The sequence below is a fragment of the Hyposmocoma kahamanoa genome, unplaced genomic scaffold (assembly GCF_003589595.1).
Source record: "Hyposmocoma kahamanoa isolate Upper Pololo Valley unplaced genomic scaffold, ASM358959v1 93, whole genome shotgun sequence".
Lineage (NCBI taxonomy): Eukaryota > Metazoa > Arthropoda > Insecta > Lepidoptera > Cosmopterigidae > Hyposmocoma > Hyposmocoma kahamanoa.
Genome location: NW_020654810.1, coordinates 8,265,441 through 8,284,030, shown reverse-complemented (window position 1 = coordinate 8,284,030; position 18,590 = coordinate 8,265,441). Strand labels below are relative to the sequence as shown.

Below are 18,590 nucleotides of genomic sequence, written 5' to 3'. Positions count from 1 at the left end.
GACAGATTTATCACCCAGTTAGTACCTTTACAGCTACCAGTCCTAGCGAGAGATGTCGCTATTCACTGTATTAATTAAATTTTTATTGAATTGATATTCAATTATTTTTTGTGAAATTACTCCACTAGTTTGTTATAATTATTAACACAAAGATCGAACACTCAAATTTGCGCGTGAGCTCCGAGAATAACAGATATAACCTTAAAATAATAAATCGGTTGAATCTTCTAAACAAAGGGGCGACTAATTCCAAAATTTTGCAACTAGAACCGACTAAATTCACGACTTTCTGAGTGCAATGAGATCTAAGCTTGGAACTGTGGTTCCCGAGATTAAAAAATTTTGGGGCCAGAATAAGTTTTGTTTCAGCGTGGACAGTAAAACACCTTAATAACTTCAAAATGGCGTAACGACTAAATTTACTTTTTTACGACTAGAACCGACTAAATCACGATTTTTTTTAGTATAATCAGATCTAAGCTAAGTGTTGTGGTTCTCGAGATTGAGTAATGGTGCCGCTAGAATAAGCTTATTCCAGCGTGGACAGCAAAACACCCTCTTAACTTTTGAACGGCGGACCGACTAAATCTAGTTTTTTGCGACTAGAACCGATTAAATAGCGACTTTTTTTGGGTAGTCAAATTTCCAAAACTCGGCCATGGTCACACTGGAATAAGACACGCAAACTTGTTTGGTCGACAATCGGTTGCCAAAGGCGACCGAATCGCCTGACAATGGTTGCACCTAGTCGACTCGGTTGACTGCAAACTAAAACAACATGAACTACGTCGTCAAACGACCCAGTTGTTCACATCGGCGGGCTAGCGAAGGCGACCTATCGACCTAGTGGAAACGCGCCATTATATATATTCATACATATATAAAAAATGTATTAAAGCCATAATACGACTATTAGTGTAGAATGTAATGCGGTTGCTAGTGAATAGAAAAACGATATATGCCTTTAAACTGTAGACGCCCGAGTCGTAACCTCTGACGTTACTAGGTGAAATGTCCCTTCATTCGACCACCTACTCGACCAAAATGAAATGGATTTGTTTTTCACATTGATGGATGAATAGTGCATTCAATTTCTCCTTGTATAGTTCAGTAAGATATAAAACATCTTTGTTATGTGTATTACTATATAATTCTGTTATAACATTTACTAGAAAATTATTATTATTATATTATATAATTGATATGCTTAAAATATTTATGACCTTTTCAGTCACTTTGCTTGTTAAGGACATCTATTATTAAATCTATGTTATGAACTTGAAAACGAAAACATGAAATGTTTGTCTTCTGCTATGTATGTATATTTCAAAGAATATGTACCACATACTCGGATGTAAAGAATGTTTAATAGGACTTCCAAAACTTGCTATATCTATCGCGTTTATTATACACCTAAGATTTACAAATGACTGAACATAATGTCATAACAGCCAATAGCTGTGTTATACATTTATAATTTATATACTTTGTGATATTAATGAATTATGAATCAATATATTTAAGAATAACATTATGTATTAAATATTTTTTACAGCTAAAAAATCTTTTCCTAACTCAAAATTGAGTATAATGTTTATTTCATAGGTAAGCAAATATCGTTACACTTGGTATCGCCATATTGATTAAACTCTACTGCTCATTATGAGGAATGAGCAAAAGACTAGTTCAAAGAACAACCTAAAAGACTTTAGGTTGCACTTTGAAAATATACATTTGTACACATTTATCGGTAACCTATCACAAACTAGAATTTTTTTTTTTTCAAAGTAACGTTTGTTCGAAAACCGTTTTTCTTTCAGGATATGTTGGATGTTTATCGCAAAGACACAATTAGATTCGGTTAGGTTAAGTTAGGTTTAAAAGAAAAAACATACTCCCAAAATTACTTTCGAGGTTATGAAAATTTGAGCAAACGTTATTTCTGGAAAATGTCATTACGGACTACTGATAGGTAACCAGATTCATCATTTCCAATATTTATTTTAAACATTATAGATGGAAACTACCTGCAAGAGCTAACCGGGTCATTACCACGTATTTTTATCATCCAATTACGCAGATGCTTTTGCTGCTGCTAATTTAAACCTCGTGAAAGGTAAATTTTGATTATCAATCAGAATCTTATTATACCCAAAAAATTTTATTAACAAGAAACTTCTACACACACTAATATATTATGTAAAACGAAAGAAAAGCTTAATCTTAATGTTATCAATGGATACGAAGCAGCAATGTATTTAAACCACGCTGCACAATAGACTAAATAAAAAAATAAAAGTTTGCCAACTTTAATAAATTTCTTAAATGTGTACGGACAATGTTCAATTACCTACAATAAAATGTCCATTGTCTAAAACCTTGCGTGCTGTGGTTACTGCTAGGGATGGGTATCGAGAAATCGTAATTATTGACGTTTTTGTGGAATTGTGGAATAATCGATGTTTTTTTTTCGATGTCTTCTGGTTCGATTAATCGAATAATCGATGATTTCATACCGATTTTTGCAAAACAAAATTAAAATATATTCCATAAAAATATTTTATAAACATGTTAAAATTTGGAAAAAAAATCCGCTTTTAAATCCAAAATTTGGATGAACATTTAATGTTCATTTTATTTAGTCCATTTTCGAAAAATTTGACTTGCGTGTAATACCTTTACACCAGAAAGATGGTTTACATAAACTAATCATAAAATTTGTTTCCACCGACTTTGAAAATTTTATAATTAATACTGGTGCCTATACTAATATATGTATATTGTTGTAATTTGAAATAAGGCGGGAAATGAGGGTTATGTTATGTTATAACTGACAGCCGTGTTGCCGTTCCGTCAATGTGACTGTTAATATACGGGGCGCGGTGCGGTACAGCTAGGGAGGGGCGGAGAGTGACCATTCTCGTTACTTTTTATTCTCTGCTTTGGTAAAAGGTCAGTTATCTATGCATTTTTTACATGGCACCATTAGAATTAATTTTAAAGTCCAACTTCGACTTCCTAGATCAATAGTTTGTCCTACGATGCAGTAAAACCATTTCCGGAAATCCAGAATTCGAATAAGTAATTTATTAATATTTGGTGGTTTTAACAACTCTATGTCGCTCCGTGTAGCTATATCTATACATGTATCTATATATGTGAAACACCTTTTTCCGATAATATATAAGATATATAAATATATTAATACATTCATAAGACGACCTCAGTGGCCCAACAGTTTGCACTGTGGGCTCTGGATTGGGAGGTTCCGGATTCCGTTTCAAGTAGGACCAATTTGGGATATGATTTTTTCAAAATTGGTACTGGTCTGGTTGTTTTGGGTCATGTTTGTGCCGTGAAATAAATTCCATTGCTCTGGTGCCCATAGTGGCAGTAACTAGGGATGGGTATCGAACAACATATTGGGTGGTTTTTACAACTCTATGTCGCTCCTTGAAGCTATATACGTGGAACACCTTTTTCCGACTATTGACTATTACATTTGAAGTAAGTGACTGAGTATTGATGCTTATAATTCTCATAATATATTTTGTTGAAGTTTTAAAAGCTTTTCCAACGACCTTCGCCTGAGAAGAAACCCGTTCTAAGCAGTCGGACGTGATGATGATGATTTCCAACGACACCCTACTCGATGTACATTTATATTCGTATTCCTTTTTTATGGGTGTTAAAAAAAATGTTAGTATTTGGTTTTGTTTCTGTATTGTAATCAGTAAATTGTATGACATTCGGAACTTAAACTAGCGAATAAATGTGATATACAAATAGACTGACACGACAAATCTTCCAGGGTTATTAATTAACCAGGGATCTCTAAAAATGTAATTGAAAATTATTCATTTAAATCGTAAAAGCGGGGAATTTTGCTTGGAGCGGGTCCTTTATGTCCTCAAGGAGATAGAGTCTGCCAACGACGCCCTCGAACAGCGATGCTGGCCTATCGGGCCGGTGCAGTTCCGTGCCTGGACGCTCTACTGCACACCACTCCATGAAGCAACACGCTCGATACAGGTGGATTGGTTTCTGTTAAAGAAGTTAGTTTTTAGCCACTAAATATCTCTGAAGAAACGTCATTTCAATTTAATTCTTATCCCCAACGACCATACAAAAAAGAACTTGCAAATGCCTGATGGTGAAAAGAGACTTATAATTAAGGCTATCGGCGTAAAAGTGGTGTAACCCACATTTATTTATTTTTTCTACAATATTACTTTAGATTATAGTAAAGTTTATAATTTACATTTATTTTCACTTCTCATGCTCTTAAAGTTCGTATTTAAGCTGGGTGTAGGCTGCATAAAATAGAACTTTATGCTCTAGTGCATAAAATAGGATTTCATGCTCTAGTGCATAAAAAAAGATTTTGTGCTCTAGTGCATAAAAAAAAGATTTTGTGCTCTAGTGCATAAAAAAAGATTTTGTGCTCTAGTGCATAAAAAAACATCACTTTAAATATGTCTAATTGTTGTCATTTTACATTAAATTTTAATTAAATAATCGTTTATTTGTAATATTGCTGTTTAATAAACGAAGTGAAAAGCAGAGCGTATAACACGATCATAAAACCCATTTTACCCATTTCAAAATGACGCGTTTTATGCACTTGTTGTAACTTGTTGTACAATCTACTATAAGATGCTATTGTCACGTATAACAAAATATATAATAATGTATTGGTCACATATAATATAAAATTAATTTGGCTTATATTAAATCTCTATCTTCTATATATGCATTTCATGGAGTTATACCGCTTTTGCGCTGATAGCTTCAATTAGTTATTATTTTAAAAAAGCGTTGCGACCAATTGTATTGCCCAATCAGTACAAAGGTTTTAAAACTTGATATAAAAGCTGAGTAAATATTCATTCATACCTTAGTAATTTGGTAAAGCTGCAAAAAGGTATATGCGTTCCCACTAACGCCGTGGCAAATGCTGTATCCCTTCGCGCTTAGTCCGCGCTCCCACACTACTTCACCACATTTAAGCGCCATCTTCAGGTATTTCTCTTCTTCATACTCCTGAAACGTTTAACCGAGCCGTAAATTCACCCTGTACCAGAGAACTTTTCTTAAAACTATTGCATAAGTACAGGGGCATACAAACTACTTTCGGCTGACTCTTTGTATTAATTATTGTTCTAAGTAAGGTGTATAATTTCTAACCGAACTGTCTCTACATCACTTCTACGAAATCACGACAACGAAGCTCATACGCACTACACATGTCAGTTTTACTATGGAAGTAATGTCAATATTCGATACGATAGCTATCATATGATCTTCGTCGTAACGTAGTATCAGTTTATTTCCCAGTATCTCTAAGGTCCTTTTCATATATGCAAGTGCACTCCCGTCTGTTCGGCGCCGCAATGCCTACATGTTGCTCGGAAAGCAATGTTTATTAATAAATTTTCCATTTTCTATTTATCGTAATGATTTTTAGTTACAAGAAACAAAAGTAAACCTTATCCCGCTGCAATATGGTCGCTTTTTTCTGGAGAACTAAGTAAACATTTCGAATTCGCCGTCGTTCAGTATATTGATTTAAATTTCAATATAAAGTTAAAACGTCGTAACTAGCAATAATAGGTATTGAACTTAACAATATGCCAACAAGCTAAAGCTTAAATTATGTTAACAGTCCAGAACTTTTATTTCTTTTTAAATTTGAAACTACGACCAATGGTTATTTTGCATATTTGCATAGTGTTTGAAATTATGAATGAGTGAGTTTTGATGACAGCGGTTCTGATAGTAATCGAGGCTTAAGGTACTTCCATTGTTTTTTTCTTCCGTGTGTGCCATACACGGTGCGCACGCACAAACAACTCGCGCTGCTGTATTTGTATGGAGTTTCACTACTTGTCTTATTTATACTACGGTAGAACTGGCATAAGGAAACCACACGTGGGTGGAAACGTCCCAAGGGCGGATTATGAGAAGCACGTTATATATTATAGCTGTCAAATTATACATTTCGACTGTGAACTGGCAATTGGTACTGTCTGAAGAAAGAAATAGTTTGCCTCATTTATATAGCATTTGGTTAAATAAAAATACTTAGTTTATAAATATTTTTATTACACATGTATGTATATAAACTACGTATTTTTATTTAATAAACCAGATACTATATTAATGATTTTTTCTTCATGTCGTAAAGTTGTCAAAATTGAGATAGTATTGGTTGCTAGTTCACAGTCGTTATATTACCTGATAGGCAGCAATGCACAAGGACGTAAAGCCAGGCGCTCCATGACACCACTGCACCAGTCGGTCCCCAGAAGCACTGCCCAGCGATGAGGGGAAGTTGCCGCTAGCGTAACAATGACTTAGCAGCCAGTCTATAGCTGGCTTTATAAAACTGCGTAGATCGCTCAGGATTATGTAATGGCGAGCCTGTAATATGAAATAAATAAATAAACGAATTACATTTTATGAGTGCCGTTTAAAGGTCAGGTCAATTTTATTTTATCTGAGAGTCATGAAACTCCCAAAATATCTGCACATTCGACAAAGAACAACCTATTTCAATATTAGTACAAAAATAATTCAAATTGAATCTATAAAAATATATTCAGCATAAGAGCTTCCCCATTTTTGTGTCAGTGCTTTCTGCGACACTGCGCTTTGGCACAGGAGTTTTTTGCATTGAATGTCATTCAATTCAAAATAACTTGGTTGAGCCCTTTTTAATGTCATAGACGACCAAGAGAGCTTTACCTGTAATAACATGTATAATATCCCAGCCATGCCGTGAGCCGCTCCGAAGTATATTTTATCATGCCAGTGCCATAGCAGTGGACTATCGCACTTCATTTGTGATGAAAATCGTTTCCCAGATTGTAAGATTGATTGTATTACCTAAAATTTAAAAAATATAATATGTTTGTTGACAATTTTAAAATTAACTGAACACCCATGACTGCGTCTGGCATGACCCGTGACTGGCTTCCGTAACTGTTACGTCGATCGATGTTATGTGTTGTGTCGATCGCAAGTGTGCGAACATGTCGATCGTCTGTTGCTACCACATTTGCTCGATTTGTTTGATCAGAAGTGTCGAGCGTCAGTTACTATCACATTTGCTCGTTTTGTTTAACCGCAAGTGTTGATCGACAATGTCTGTCGTCTGTTACTACCATATTTGCTCGTTTTGTTTGATCGCTCGTGTCGATCGTCAAAAAAGCGAGCAAATCTGTAGGCACCTTAATTCAGCTTAATTACATTTAGTTTCTGTATAAGAACTATCTTAACTTTATAGACTATAACATAAAAAAGACATAGGCAAACATGAAAAAACGATAAGTGTTCCTTACTCAATTATTAAACTTTAAATTGTAATATAATAATGTTTGACAATGTACCTTTTCAACATGGCTTGCTGGAATTACTTCCTTCCCAGGAATATGTTTGTCAACAAAAAGTAAAGCGTACAAGTAACCAGCCTTTCCATATAGTATCTCGTCAGGTGACTCTTCCAGTACAGATATTAAAGATAATAATCTGAAAATAGTAATATTTAATGCATGATGGATGATTGACGATACAAATTTATAAGGCGAGTGCGAGGCAGCAAGATTAAAAAAAGCCAGATTAAGAGAATTAACTAGTCTTCTTCTAGGTAAGAGTGTATGAAAGCATTGACATGTGCTGGTGAAGCGGAAGATGTGTTAGGATCATAGCAAGTGAAAGGGTGTTCTCTACATAATTTCTAATTGGAAATGGGTGTGAAGTGCATGTTTTCTGTCATTTTTGATGGTTGAACTGCCGAAAGCAGTCAGCAAGACCGATACTAAATATGAACATTGATAAATAAAATAATAAGACAATTTTGGTTTTAAATAAGCTTAAGTTTTAAAATTGGACGTAAATATTTGAAAAGTCGCGATAAACTAAAACATACTACCCTAAAAAAGTTTTTCAAATGGCCCTTTCTACAAAACAACGACGATATGTATAGCAGCGGGTTAATATTGAACCATCACACAATTTACAGTATTTAATGTTTTTCTAGATTTATCTATTTTTTGGATATGCAAGTTTGAAATGATTACCTTTGCACTAAAATCGTGTAATCAGGCATGTTAGCAGGGCGCCTGTGGGACAGCTTGTATGAAATTACAGCTCCAAGTGCAAGGGGTCCAGCATCTCCACACAAGAAGCTAATTCTGCGCCCTTTCAAGTTATCTAAGTTCAAATATTCCGATGCTGTCTGGAATTATAAATAAAAATTATTTTTTGTATTGAATATCATGATGTTTTTACTATCACGATATTTATATACGTTTTGTGATAATACTCCACTAGTTTGTATTGTTACTGATAGCAAAAAGACCTACCAAAGACTTGCAACAAGCACATAAAGAAATTTGTATGGTTTTCTGACTCGATCTAGGTAAGTTGGTAAGAGCAGTGGCAACTGATGCTGGTTTGAGTCCAGACTAATCAAAGGAATTTTTTTAAGTGTCAATAATATTAAATGTAAAAATTAGAAAAGCACTAAAAATTAGAAAATGCAGTACAAAGCTATATTCATGGAGAAACATTTCATCTGTAACACTCAAATAGATCTTGAGTGCAATAAGTGTGTGAAGTGCACTCCACACTCTCGTCGAGACATCCCGGTGTCGGGTCTCGCCGAGACAGGACAAGACCGAGTGTGGCTCTCCACATTCTTGCCCGCACAATTGTATTCATACAAGATGGACGTGTTAGATACGTCTGTTGCTGCAGCATTATGTGCTATAGCATATTACAATTTTTTGTTAATTTGAGGAAAAAACTTATTAAGAGACGTTGGAATAGACGCAGATGGTGGATGACATCAATACATCGCAACAGAACACTGCGGTTACTGCCGGCGGACTGCCGTGACGGGAATGTGGAGAAAAGTGTCTCGCGCAAACACAAAACTACACAAGAGCCCGAAACGGGTCCGAAATACCGACACGAAGTGGAGAACACAGGCGAGACTTAACGAATATGGTCACTACACTCTCGTATTTGGCTATTCTCGGGAAGTTTTGGCATGAATGTGGAGCGGGCTTGAGGGATAAGTGTGTGATTGCCAAATGTAATAATAATAAACACCTTGTAAAATAAAACCTTATCAATTCCATAGACTTCTATATCAAACAATGAGCATTTTGTGGAGCTCCCTTAAAAGACATTTCATAGTATTGATTGATTTTACACTCGGAGAGATAAGCTATGCAACTGTAGTATCTGTAAATCCATCCTTATTGGAATGGTTATACGGAACCATTCTGATCAGTTATTATACTTAGGTAAATTTGGTAGCATATTAGCCATTCTTGTTGCTGAGATGGTATAGTATCTTGATTGAAAATATTCATTAAACCAATTAAAACTGGAAATTTGACAATCGTTGAATCAACACAGACAACATTTTTATTTCTGGAATTTCATCCTGATGAGTAATAAATATTATACCTTATAAGTTTATTGAATGTCATGTTTTCCACCATGATAGTATTTTTTTTGTTAAGACAAAACTTTCATAGATTTCTCACAAATGATGCTACAGTAAAAAAGTTGTTAAGTACTGCAGTGAGAGCATACCTACATACAGCTGGATCAAAGGAATGTTTCTTAGTGTTAGATCTTTGAATTAATAATTATAACAAATATTATACCTTTAAATATGCCGTATTTTCTGCATTACTTGTGTGCATCAAATAGTAGTACAAGACCAGTCCGCAGGAACCAGTGTATACAGTACCATCATAGAATATATCACTTCTCATATTAGTTCTGAGATGCTGCAGCTTTGTGTTTTGAAATTTTTCCAGCTTCTCTAAGAATATCCTTGATAACTAAAAATTTGAAAAAGTGTATACAACCTTTCTACAAAATTTTCAATTATTTTTTGGTAAAAGTCATATAGGAGATCAACACTGCAATTTTTATATTATTATAGCTCTACTATATAGAATACATAAGCTTCCATCAAAGGTAAGGTATATTATACAATAATATTATAATATCAGATAAAACATAAGTAACAGAGACAAGGCGCAAGAATAGTTGAGTACAGTTTTTTCATAATATAAGCACAGCGGATCAGCAGAATGTGAATGGAAAACCATTTTCATTCTGTTATTTTACTTATTTTATGACACTACAAATTAGATAGTAAAGTACTTTAAACCCCTTGTTTTTCGACGCGGTTATTAAAGCGTCTGCTTTTTCGGAATCAGGAGTATAGTCAGTAAATTGATTTTTGAAGCAGCTTTTGGAAGTCATCTTTATTATTTTTTCACTTTGACATTACAACGAAATATTCAATTAAAGTTTCTTTTTCTTCCCAGATAATAACAATGCTATTGAACTGGATTTCAATTTGGAATTGGTAAATACTCAAATACTGCCGATGCTGTAAACAAACACAAAAACACGAACTTTGATTTGACAACAGGATATCTATAATGCAGTTGCTTTTTTTTTTTAATTATTAAGGCTTTGGCAAAGCCATCAGCCTAAACATGAAGTTTAATTATGTTTCTGTAAATATGGCCGCCACAAAGAGGATAGGCAATTTGATGCGGCGTGCTTGGATTGACTCGGGATTCCTTAAAACGGGCCGATACGGGTATTTTAGTTCGAGATTCGTATAATTTCGCGTTTTAATCTTCGATTAAGGCACAATATCACTATCCTATTCCACTTTAAACTAGATTTCACAAAATAATTGAAAGTCAAAATAAAAACGACACTTTTCCCTCCAAAACGTCCAGAGCGAATCCGTATACAGTTGCTCTTGAGTTTACAAGAGACAACATGAGAAATCAGATTTCACACTGGAACGCCAAGAGAAAAAGTCTTAGTAAACATAGAATTTGGTTTGTCTATAGCATATTTTTGACATTTCAACTTCCTGTTGTCAAGCGTGAGGGAAGGAGGGAGAGGAGGGAAACTGGGAGTGCTCGAAGCGCATGCGCTTGACAATATTCGGCCATATTGTTATGACGCATACAAGATCAGAGGTCTCCGCCAGTGACGAGTGTTCTCGCAGTTGACGTGGCTACTACGTACCATCCCGTTCGCCCACTCCGGACACAGCATAGACGGTGACGAGGAATACGTAACTGGTGAGTACTGAAGACAAACCTTGCGACCTGTCACGATTAAAATTTAGGCTCGCAATTATGGATGTTCTCAATAATAGAACACTCACAACGGCGCTTCGTAGTCCTCGGAACAACGAGAATTATATATTGCGTATAAACTGACAGACGCAATAGGAAAATTTTCCAGCTATGACGCGATGACTCCGTTTTAGGATTCGCGCGAGAGAAACAGATTGTTGCTCGGGGATTATTTTGGTTGGGCTCGTTGAAGGACGAGAGATGTAGAGTGTTGACCTTGAATATTTTAGGTGAGCGTAGAGGGCATGGACGGAATGGTGGAGGAAAATGGCACTGGAGCGGCCGCGAACAACGTGGATCCGCTGGCTTCCTCTGGGTCCTCATCGACCGGCGGCGCTCACGTCGTGGCTGTCACCAGTATAGTCCAGCTCACCCTACCCACACAGGCCCCCTCTGCACAGGTGCTTGTTTTGATATCACACCTACTTGTTGTGTATACAAATGCTCTATATATACTTACTATCTGTAGTTAACTATAAACATATGGTGTTGATCAAAATCTAACTCTAAATAGTCTTATAATATAGTTTATATGACTTTGTTTAGGTTTCCATAGTAGGTAGATAAAAGAGGAAAATACACTTATAGATACATAACATTATTTTTAATTCTTTTCCATGATGACTAATACACTAATGCTATTTCAGGCTATAAAGGATAGTAGTAAATTGCAATGTTATTAACATGTTGCAGGTACAATCAGTGATACAACCGAATCAACAGTCTGTGATCCAGACTGCATCCAATATTCAGTCAGTGCAATTACCAAAAGGGAATGTGATCCTTGTCAGTAAGCCAAGTTCTGTCATACACACTACTCAAGGAACATTGCAAACACTACAGGTATTTATTTTTACTTTGCAAATAATTAATTAGTTAATAATAGGAATCCCAAATAACTTCGGTGTCTAATCCACATGATATAACAGTTACTCTTTAATTGTCTATTACATTATACTATATTATTATAATACTATATTATTTCTAAAAACCTCTCGCTAGCGCAAAAGTAGGTCATGTGTATAGTCACATAATAAAACTTAATAACTCATTTCTGTACTAATTATATCAGTTCAATGCAATAATCAGCAAAAATATTAATTTAATAATTTGTTATTTCAAATACAGATAAAACCAGAACCAAACACTCTTGTGAATACCCAGGGCCAATCAGCTAGTGACGACAGTTGTAGTGATGATGAAAGTCCCAAAAGAAAATACAGGGAAATGCTCACACGGCGCCCTTCCTACCGCAAAATACTTAATGACCTTGGTGGAGCTGAGATTGCTGGTAAGGCACTTTTTAGTTTATTTTTTGCTTCACTATACCCAAACAATTATAGTTGAACTGGAAAAATGGCATACAACACTGTAATATAAAGATTGTGCTTTTTGTAGTACTGTGCTCCCTAAGAATGCCCATTAACAGGATTTAATCAGCATGCTGTGCCTAATGAAGGAGGTACCATAACACAGTTGATAACATTGATAAAACTAACAAATGTTGTGTATAAAGTTTCAGAAACTTGATAAATACATATTGAAATAAATTAGTATAATGAGGGTTGAATGGTCAAACAGGAGTCAAAAACGAAAGTAAGCATTAGAATAAGTACCTGATAATATTACAGAACGCATGGGATCTAAGCCAGGGGGCGAGAATGAAGTGTCGCTGTCTGCTCCTTTGTCATTTGCACCAGGTCAGTTAAATGTTCTGCTGCTGACACTCTTTGTTTCTGTGTGCAACCTGTGTCACTAACCTGTCGCAAGCATCTACATAACTTTAAAGTTTTCTTTATAGCTCATTGCCACGGCTTCAGGAGTACCTCTACCATCATGTGTCTCACAAGATCTCACTCCATTGCATTGATTGAAATATTGTAAAGTTTCAAAAAACGTAATTTGTTCCTCCTGTAATCTATAAAGTATTCTAATACTGACTGGAATAAGATCATTTGGTGAGATTACATATCGTTAGAAACGCTAAATACTTGCTTCAGTGTTACTGTGGTGATTAAAATAACAATATTAAAAGTACAGACTTTGGAAATATTTCGCACCTCATTAAGATCATTGACTTGTAAAATACAGTCTTTTTGGTTAGGTTTACTTTTTTATTATGGTTAATTTTGTTAGCTGTTTCCTCTAAAAGATGACGTCATCCGGCGACCAGCAACGGCCTGATTGATATTCCACCCGATGACGTAATTCGGCGCGAGGTAGTGACGATGACGTCATTCTCTGTCGAATGCCTTGCCTCTTGTTTTCAATTTGGGAGTTTCTGTTGTAGCTAAGCAATATTTTGAGTAGTGTATTTGTCACGAAAGTATTAATTAAAACATAAATATAACTGAGCTTGTAATGCTGCAATCGGGAATAGCACTTATAAAATAGCTAATTCGAATAACTAGTAGGTTAAAATGTGATCAAGCCTAATTATGTCTAAACTTAGAAAATAACTATATTTTGCGTATTCTTGAAAAATACATTGTTATCTTTAATATTTATACAATTATTATCTATTTTTCCATGCTGTTTTTATCTCATTATCAATTTACTAATAAGGTACATGAGAGCACAATCTTTATATCATTTTTCTACTGTTTTTTGTTTTTATTTCAGTGGGATGTATCTATAAAAGTTATATTTCCATAGGTGGAACTAAGGTCACAATGTGGAAAAGACACTAACAGTAGTTTGATTATTAGTGATTCCAGCTGGAGCTTTGCAAACTGAGAGCGGGCTGCACACACTGGCAGTGTCAGGCGGTGGGAGCGGTGGCGCCATCGTTCAGTACGCGACTAACCAGGACGGCTTTTACGTACCGGGTTAGTGTCACTACACACAAGCACTACAATCTCCTGCCAATCCTATACAAAGTAGACTGTGGTCAAAAACACGAACAAATCGTACTACTGTTACAGGTCCCATGTTAGAAGACCAAACTCGCAAACGAGAACTGCGGTTACTGAAAAACCGAGAAGCCGCCAGAGAATGCCGTCGTAAGAAGAAAGAGTACATCAAATGCCTTGAAAACAGAGTAGCAGTGCTCGAAAATCAAAACAAAGCACTGATTGAGGAACTAAAGACTCTGAAGGAACTTTATTGCCAACAAAAAACAGAATGAGGCCCAGCCGGCTAACCAGGTGTGCCACTGCCCTGCCGGTGAGAGCTTTAAGGCACACTTCTGTCTGAATTCGTCCTCCATATGGGAGACTTGTTTGTACTGCTGACAATTCAGCTACAGACGTCCAGAGAGGTCACATGAATTGACCTGCCACTTGATACATGAAAAGGTTTCATGATGAATTAATAACATTAAATCAGTTATACAAATATCTGATATATAAATTGTTAATGGCCTTATTTTTTATGTTCTGTTATTGTTTTATAACGTCCGTTGTTTGCAATATATTTTAAAAAAGAAAATAGATAAACCTATGTTACATTACCTAATTAAGTATACAACCTTGAAACTCATTTTTGTTTTAGACTAAAATTGTTGATACTTCCCCTGTAAATCAACAAAATATGGCTTTCGCTACCATTCCAAAAGGTATATTTTATATTCTTTTTAACAATGTTTCAAATTTTACTTGTGTGCCATTATAAGTTGTAAATGCAACTAGTGTGTTGAAATTAAATTTTTTCACAATTTACTTTATGACATAACTTTTGAACTATGATTGCCACTTGCCTAGTTTTTTCATATCTTCTTATGGTTTGGTATTGTAGGGCAGATCACACTTTTCTGTGATGGGGAATAATAAGTAGAAGTGAAGTGATAAGTTCTCTTTATATGTATACATATTATTATTATGTTGACATGTAAGTTGTATAGGTATTTTGGACACCGTACAGGGTGTTTGTAATAGATAAGCCAAAGTTATTTTTAGTTATTTTGTGCAATAGCTCTATTGCAATGTACAGATTTAACTATCTTTTTCTACTTCTTACAGTTCAATATGATGATATGGAAATAAAGTGTACATTGTGTAAAAATAATATAGAAGAGATGTATAAAAAGTTTTTAATTATGTACATACATTAATTGTTGATGTAGATGAGTGGAATGGTTTACGTCGCATATCATCGCGGTTATTGTTTTTTTCAATTTCTAGTTTAAAAATACAAGTGCTATTGAAATCATTCTGTCATCTACATTGTGAAAACGATATATTTTTTTGTCAAAAGGGTAATTTTAGTTGACTATCAGAATTAATTGTAAGTTTTATGAAATATGAAGCTAGCCCTGATTGTTATGCAGACATATCACTTAGTTTGTACTATGGACAGTTTTATTGGACTTGTTTTACTGGTATTTGATGTTTGCATGATCAATCATGGCGAGTGAGTAAGTATAGACATTGTGGAAAGTGCCTTTGAATTTAGAATGGATAAAGTTTATACCAACATAGCTTTTTATGTTAACTTAATGCTATTTATAAATAATTATTAATAATATTAACTGTTTGATGTAAACTGGGATTTTATTTATTTTCATAACTTCATATAAAAATTTAAATTTATAAATATATCATAATATCCCTCACAACCATTGAAACAAAAATGTGAACAATAAGAAATTTATTAGACATTGAATTCTTGACAAAATGTGAAATTTGTGTAAAAATACACATGACTTTTACAAGCATAAACTATTTAGGCTATTGATGAAATGACAACATGAAATATGACTTTTGTGTTAAATTTTGTCTCTCCACTGCAACAAGTTGCAGTAGTAAATATTAATCATCAAAGTTTTGTGATAGCAAAAAATTTGCTGCAAGGTTCTCATTCTTTTCACATGCAAAGTATGCCTGAATAACCATGTGCTCGGGGAACCCTAGGGCTTTTAATCGCTCAATGGCCTCTTTGTCCTGTGGTGACACTTGTATGACATTTTGTGCTTGTTGGGGTGCTGGGGGATCCACAGCACTCTCGTCTGCAGCAGCACCTCCTGATGATGGATTCACTGGCTCATTCAGCATCCTTACAAATGCTTGCTGGTGTTGGCTAATAGCTTGCAATAAGGCAGGATTGGTTTGACCGATTTGCTGTAGAACTGCATTCAACAAGTTTGGATTCTGTTGAATGACTGCTCTCATCTGTTGGAACTGAGGCTGATCACGCAGGAATCCTAATGGGTCTTCGTCAGTTCCTTCTTCCCCTTCTTGTTCTTGGAGCAACTCTTCAGGTATACCTGTTATTAAGTACTCCACAGCTCTTTCTCTGTTGTTGAAGGATGCACGTAAAGCTTGCTCTACTTGCTGCCGGTTGTATCCCATGTCCATGATGCTCTGCACTGTAGTTTCGAAGTCGGGCTCATTGGAGACGGCTGGCGGCTCTGAAGCGCGTTCGGGCTCCGCGACTGCGGGTGGTTTGGGAGCTTCATCGATAGTGTTTTTCTTTCCGTCGCCGCTTTCGGTAGACGTCGCACTTTCACCAGCCTCGGGCACAGTGGCCGACGACGCTGGGACTTCCGATGGCTTGGGTTTAGTGACCATGATAACAATAAACTTCTTTTCATCTATGTTATAGTTACTTAGCTTATTGTCGTCGAGAAGAATCTTCCCTGCGTAAATAAGTCGCTGGTTGTCGGAGACATAGTCTTTACCTTTTTCGACTTCAATCTTGAGCTTCAGCGCTTTGACAGTTTCCTCTGGATCAATCTCTATTTGAAACGTTTGTTGTTGCAATGTTTTTAGTGTAACTAACATTTTAGGATTATTGCTTTTTAACTTGTATAATGAATCAGTAACTTTTGCACACCAAATTAGATATCTGACTCGACAAATTTATGCAGTAAACATAACCTCCTCAACAAAAATTGTCCGTCAAACAACGTTTGGATATACATTCGCAAACAAATTCTGATTGTGAACCGTTACGCCACGTATATCCGAACATTAATGTCTGCCTTGCCTTTTTGATATGGATATTCATAAATTGTTATCCTGCTCGCTTAATAATAATATAATATCGAGTTCTTAGGTTTTCGCGATTGTTACACATAGGAAATGAAACTATTTTTCCGCATTTAAATCGCGTATATTTGTTTTTTCAAACAAACCGACGTTTCTTGTCGGTTATTAATGTAGTGTAAATTGGAATATTTTCTTTGTAAAATTAAAAATAAGGTATTTAATTAATAACTATTGTAACTATAGTGAAAAAATAGGCTGGTTTGCATTAATATTAGACATAACTGGTTGAAGACTGTACCACCTCAGTCAACCGTGACCATGGGACCTGTAAGTGTAAAGGGCCCGAAACGTCGGTTTGTTTGAAAAAACAAATATACGCGATTTAAATCCGGAAAAATAGTTTCATTTCCTATAATAATGTAATAATTATTATTTATTTCGGACCATAAAATATCCATAGTATGTTAGTAAAAGTATCGATATCAATGTTAGTAACAATCACTGCAACTTAATTATATTTCAAACTGGGCTACGCCCTTAACTTGCACTATCCAATGTTTCAGGATAGGACAATCATACCTTCCCGCTATAGCATTTAGAATGCTGTTACTGTTAGTACTAACCCTCACGCGACTCATCAGCGGGACAATCTTTTTGCGCATAACGGCCTGGAAGCTGCCCGTGTGAGCCACCGCAAACATACCCGGTGCACTACCCATACACCAGTTTGGCAGTCCCATCGGCATTCTAAATGCATTATTATATTGCACGCGCAGGGCGTTAAAGGCTCGTTTCGTATACCTAACCCACAGGCTGCTCGAGTAAAAGGATTGACTATAAGCTTTAAAAAGCGTTATATTTTAACTTCGTAGGACCACCGAGCAAACCTGCGGGCAAGCATATGACTCCGAACCGCCAAAGCCCTGCGCTCCCTTTCAACATCCAGATCATCGATTAGATCACTTGTTAAAATATGACCAAGATACTTTACTCTATCTGTGACCTTCAACGGAACTCTATTTAACATAATAGGAGGAACATAATACGGTTTGATTTTACCCGCCTTAAACACCATGACCTCGCTTTTCTTCGGGTTGTATTCTAATGCATGTGCCATGGCATACTCCTCTCAAGTCTCAAGTATCTGCGTCAACGCACTGACCGACGAGCTAAGCAGCTCCATGTCATCAGCATAGCATAAGTTATTTATGCAAGTGCTTCCTACGTAAAATCCTGCATGCATGCATCTGAGCCCGCCTTAATAGGCGACGAGCTGATGCTCGTTAACGTACAAGTTAAATAAAATGAAGTAATCCCCCTGTCTTACTCCACACTCTAGTTTGTACTCAGAAGATTATTATTAGCCGACCTAACCTGATTTTTCTGATTGCTGTACCAGTACATTATTTAGTACCACACATTCTCCCGGCCTGTCGCACTTAATTTTTGCCATAGCAGATCGTAGTTG

At 35.7% G+C, this 18,590-nt stretch overlaps 3 protein-coding genes across 4 annotated transcripts; 1 reads left to right on the top strand and 2 right to left on the bottom strand.

Annotated features, from left to right (window-relative positions):
* Nucleotides 1-3,661: 3,661 nt before the first annotated feature.
* On the bottom strand, nucleotides 3,662-10,308 carry LOC113237447 (lanC-like protein 2). Its single transcript, XM_026473925.1, has 8 exons — nucleotides 10,192-10,308; nucleotides 9,684-9,863; nucleotides 8,082-8,239; nucleotides 7,392-7,530; nucleotides 6,748-6,888; nucleotides 6,238-6,423; nucleotides 4,897-5,043; nucleotides 3,662-4,044 (listed from the first exon to the last, which is right to left on the bottom strand). The coding sequence occupies exons 1-8, from the start codon at nucleotides 10,291-10,293 to the stop codon at nucleotides 3,862-3,864; spliced, it is 1,236 nt and encodes a 411-aa protein (XP_026329710.1). The 5' UTR covers nucleotides 10,294-10,308; the 3' UTR covers nucleotides 3,662-3,861.
* A 672-nt stretch (nucleotides 10,309-10,980) lies between these two features.
* LOC113237186 (cyclic AMP response element-binding protein B) lies at nucleotides 10,981-15,353 on the top strand. 2 transcript variants are annotated; one of them, XM_026473517.1, is made up of 6 exons: nucleotides 10,981-11,138; nucleotides 11,426-11,596; nucleotides 11,889-12,038; nucleotides 12,324-12,486; nucleotides 13,904-14,023; nucleotides 14,132-15,353. In XM_026473517.1, exons 2-6 carry the CDS (start codon nucleotides 11,441-11,443, stop codon nucleotides 14,320-14,322), a joined length of 780 nt encoding a protein of 259 aa, XP_026329302.1. In that variant the 5' UTR covers nucleotides 10,981-11,138; nucleotides 11,426-11,440; the 3' UTR covers nucleotides 14,323-15,353. The 2 variants fall into 2 exon arrangements, with proteins under 2 accessions (XP_026329302.1, XP_026329301.1); XM_026473516.1 differs by having other exon boundaries at nucleotides 14,120-15,351.
* A 406-nt stretch (nucleotides 15,354-15,759) lies between these two features.
* LOC113237185 (UV excision repair protein RAD23 homolog A) lies at nucleotides 15,760-16,930 on the bottom strand. The gene has a single exon (XM_026473515.1). It carries the CDS (start codon nucleotides 16,913-16,915, stop codon nucleotides 15,944-15,946), a length of 972 nt encoding a protein of 323 aa, XP_026329300.1. The 5' UTR covers nucleotides 16,916-16,930; the 3' UTR covers nucleotides 15,760-15,943.
* Nucleotides 16,931-18,590: the final 1,660 nt, after the last annotated feature.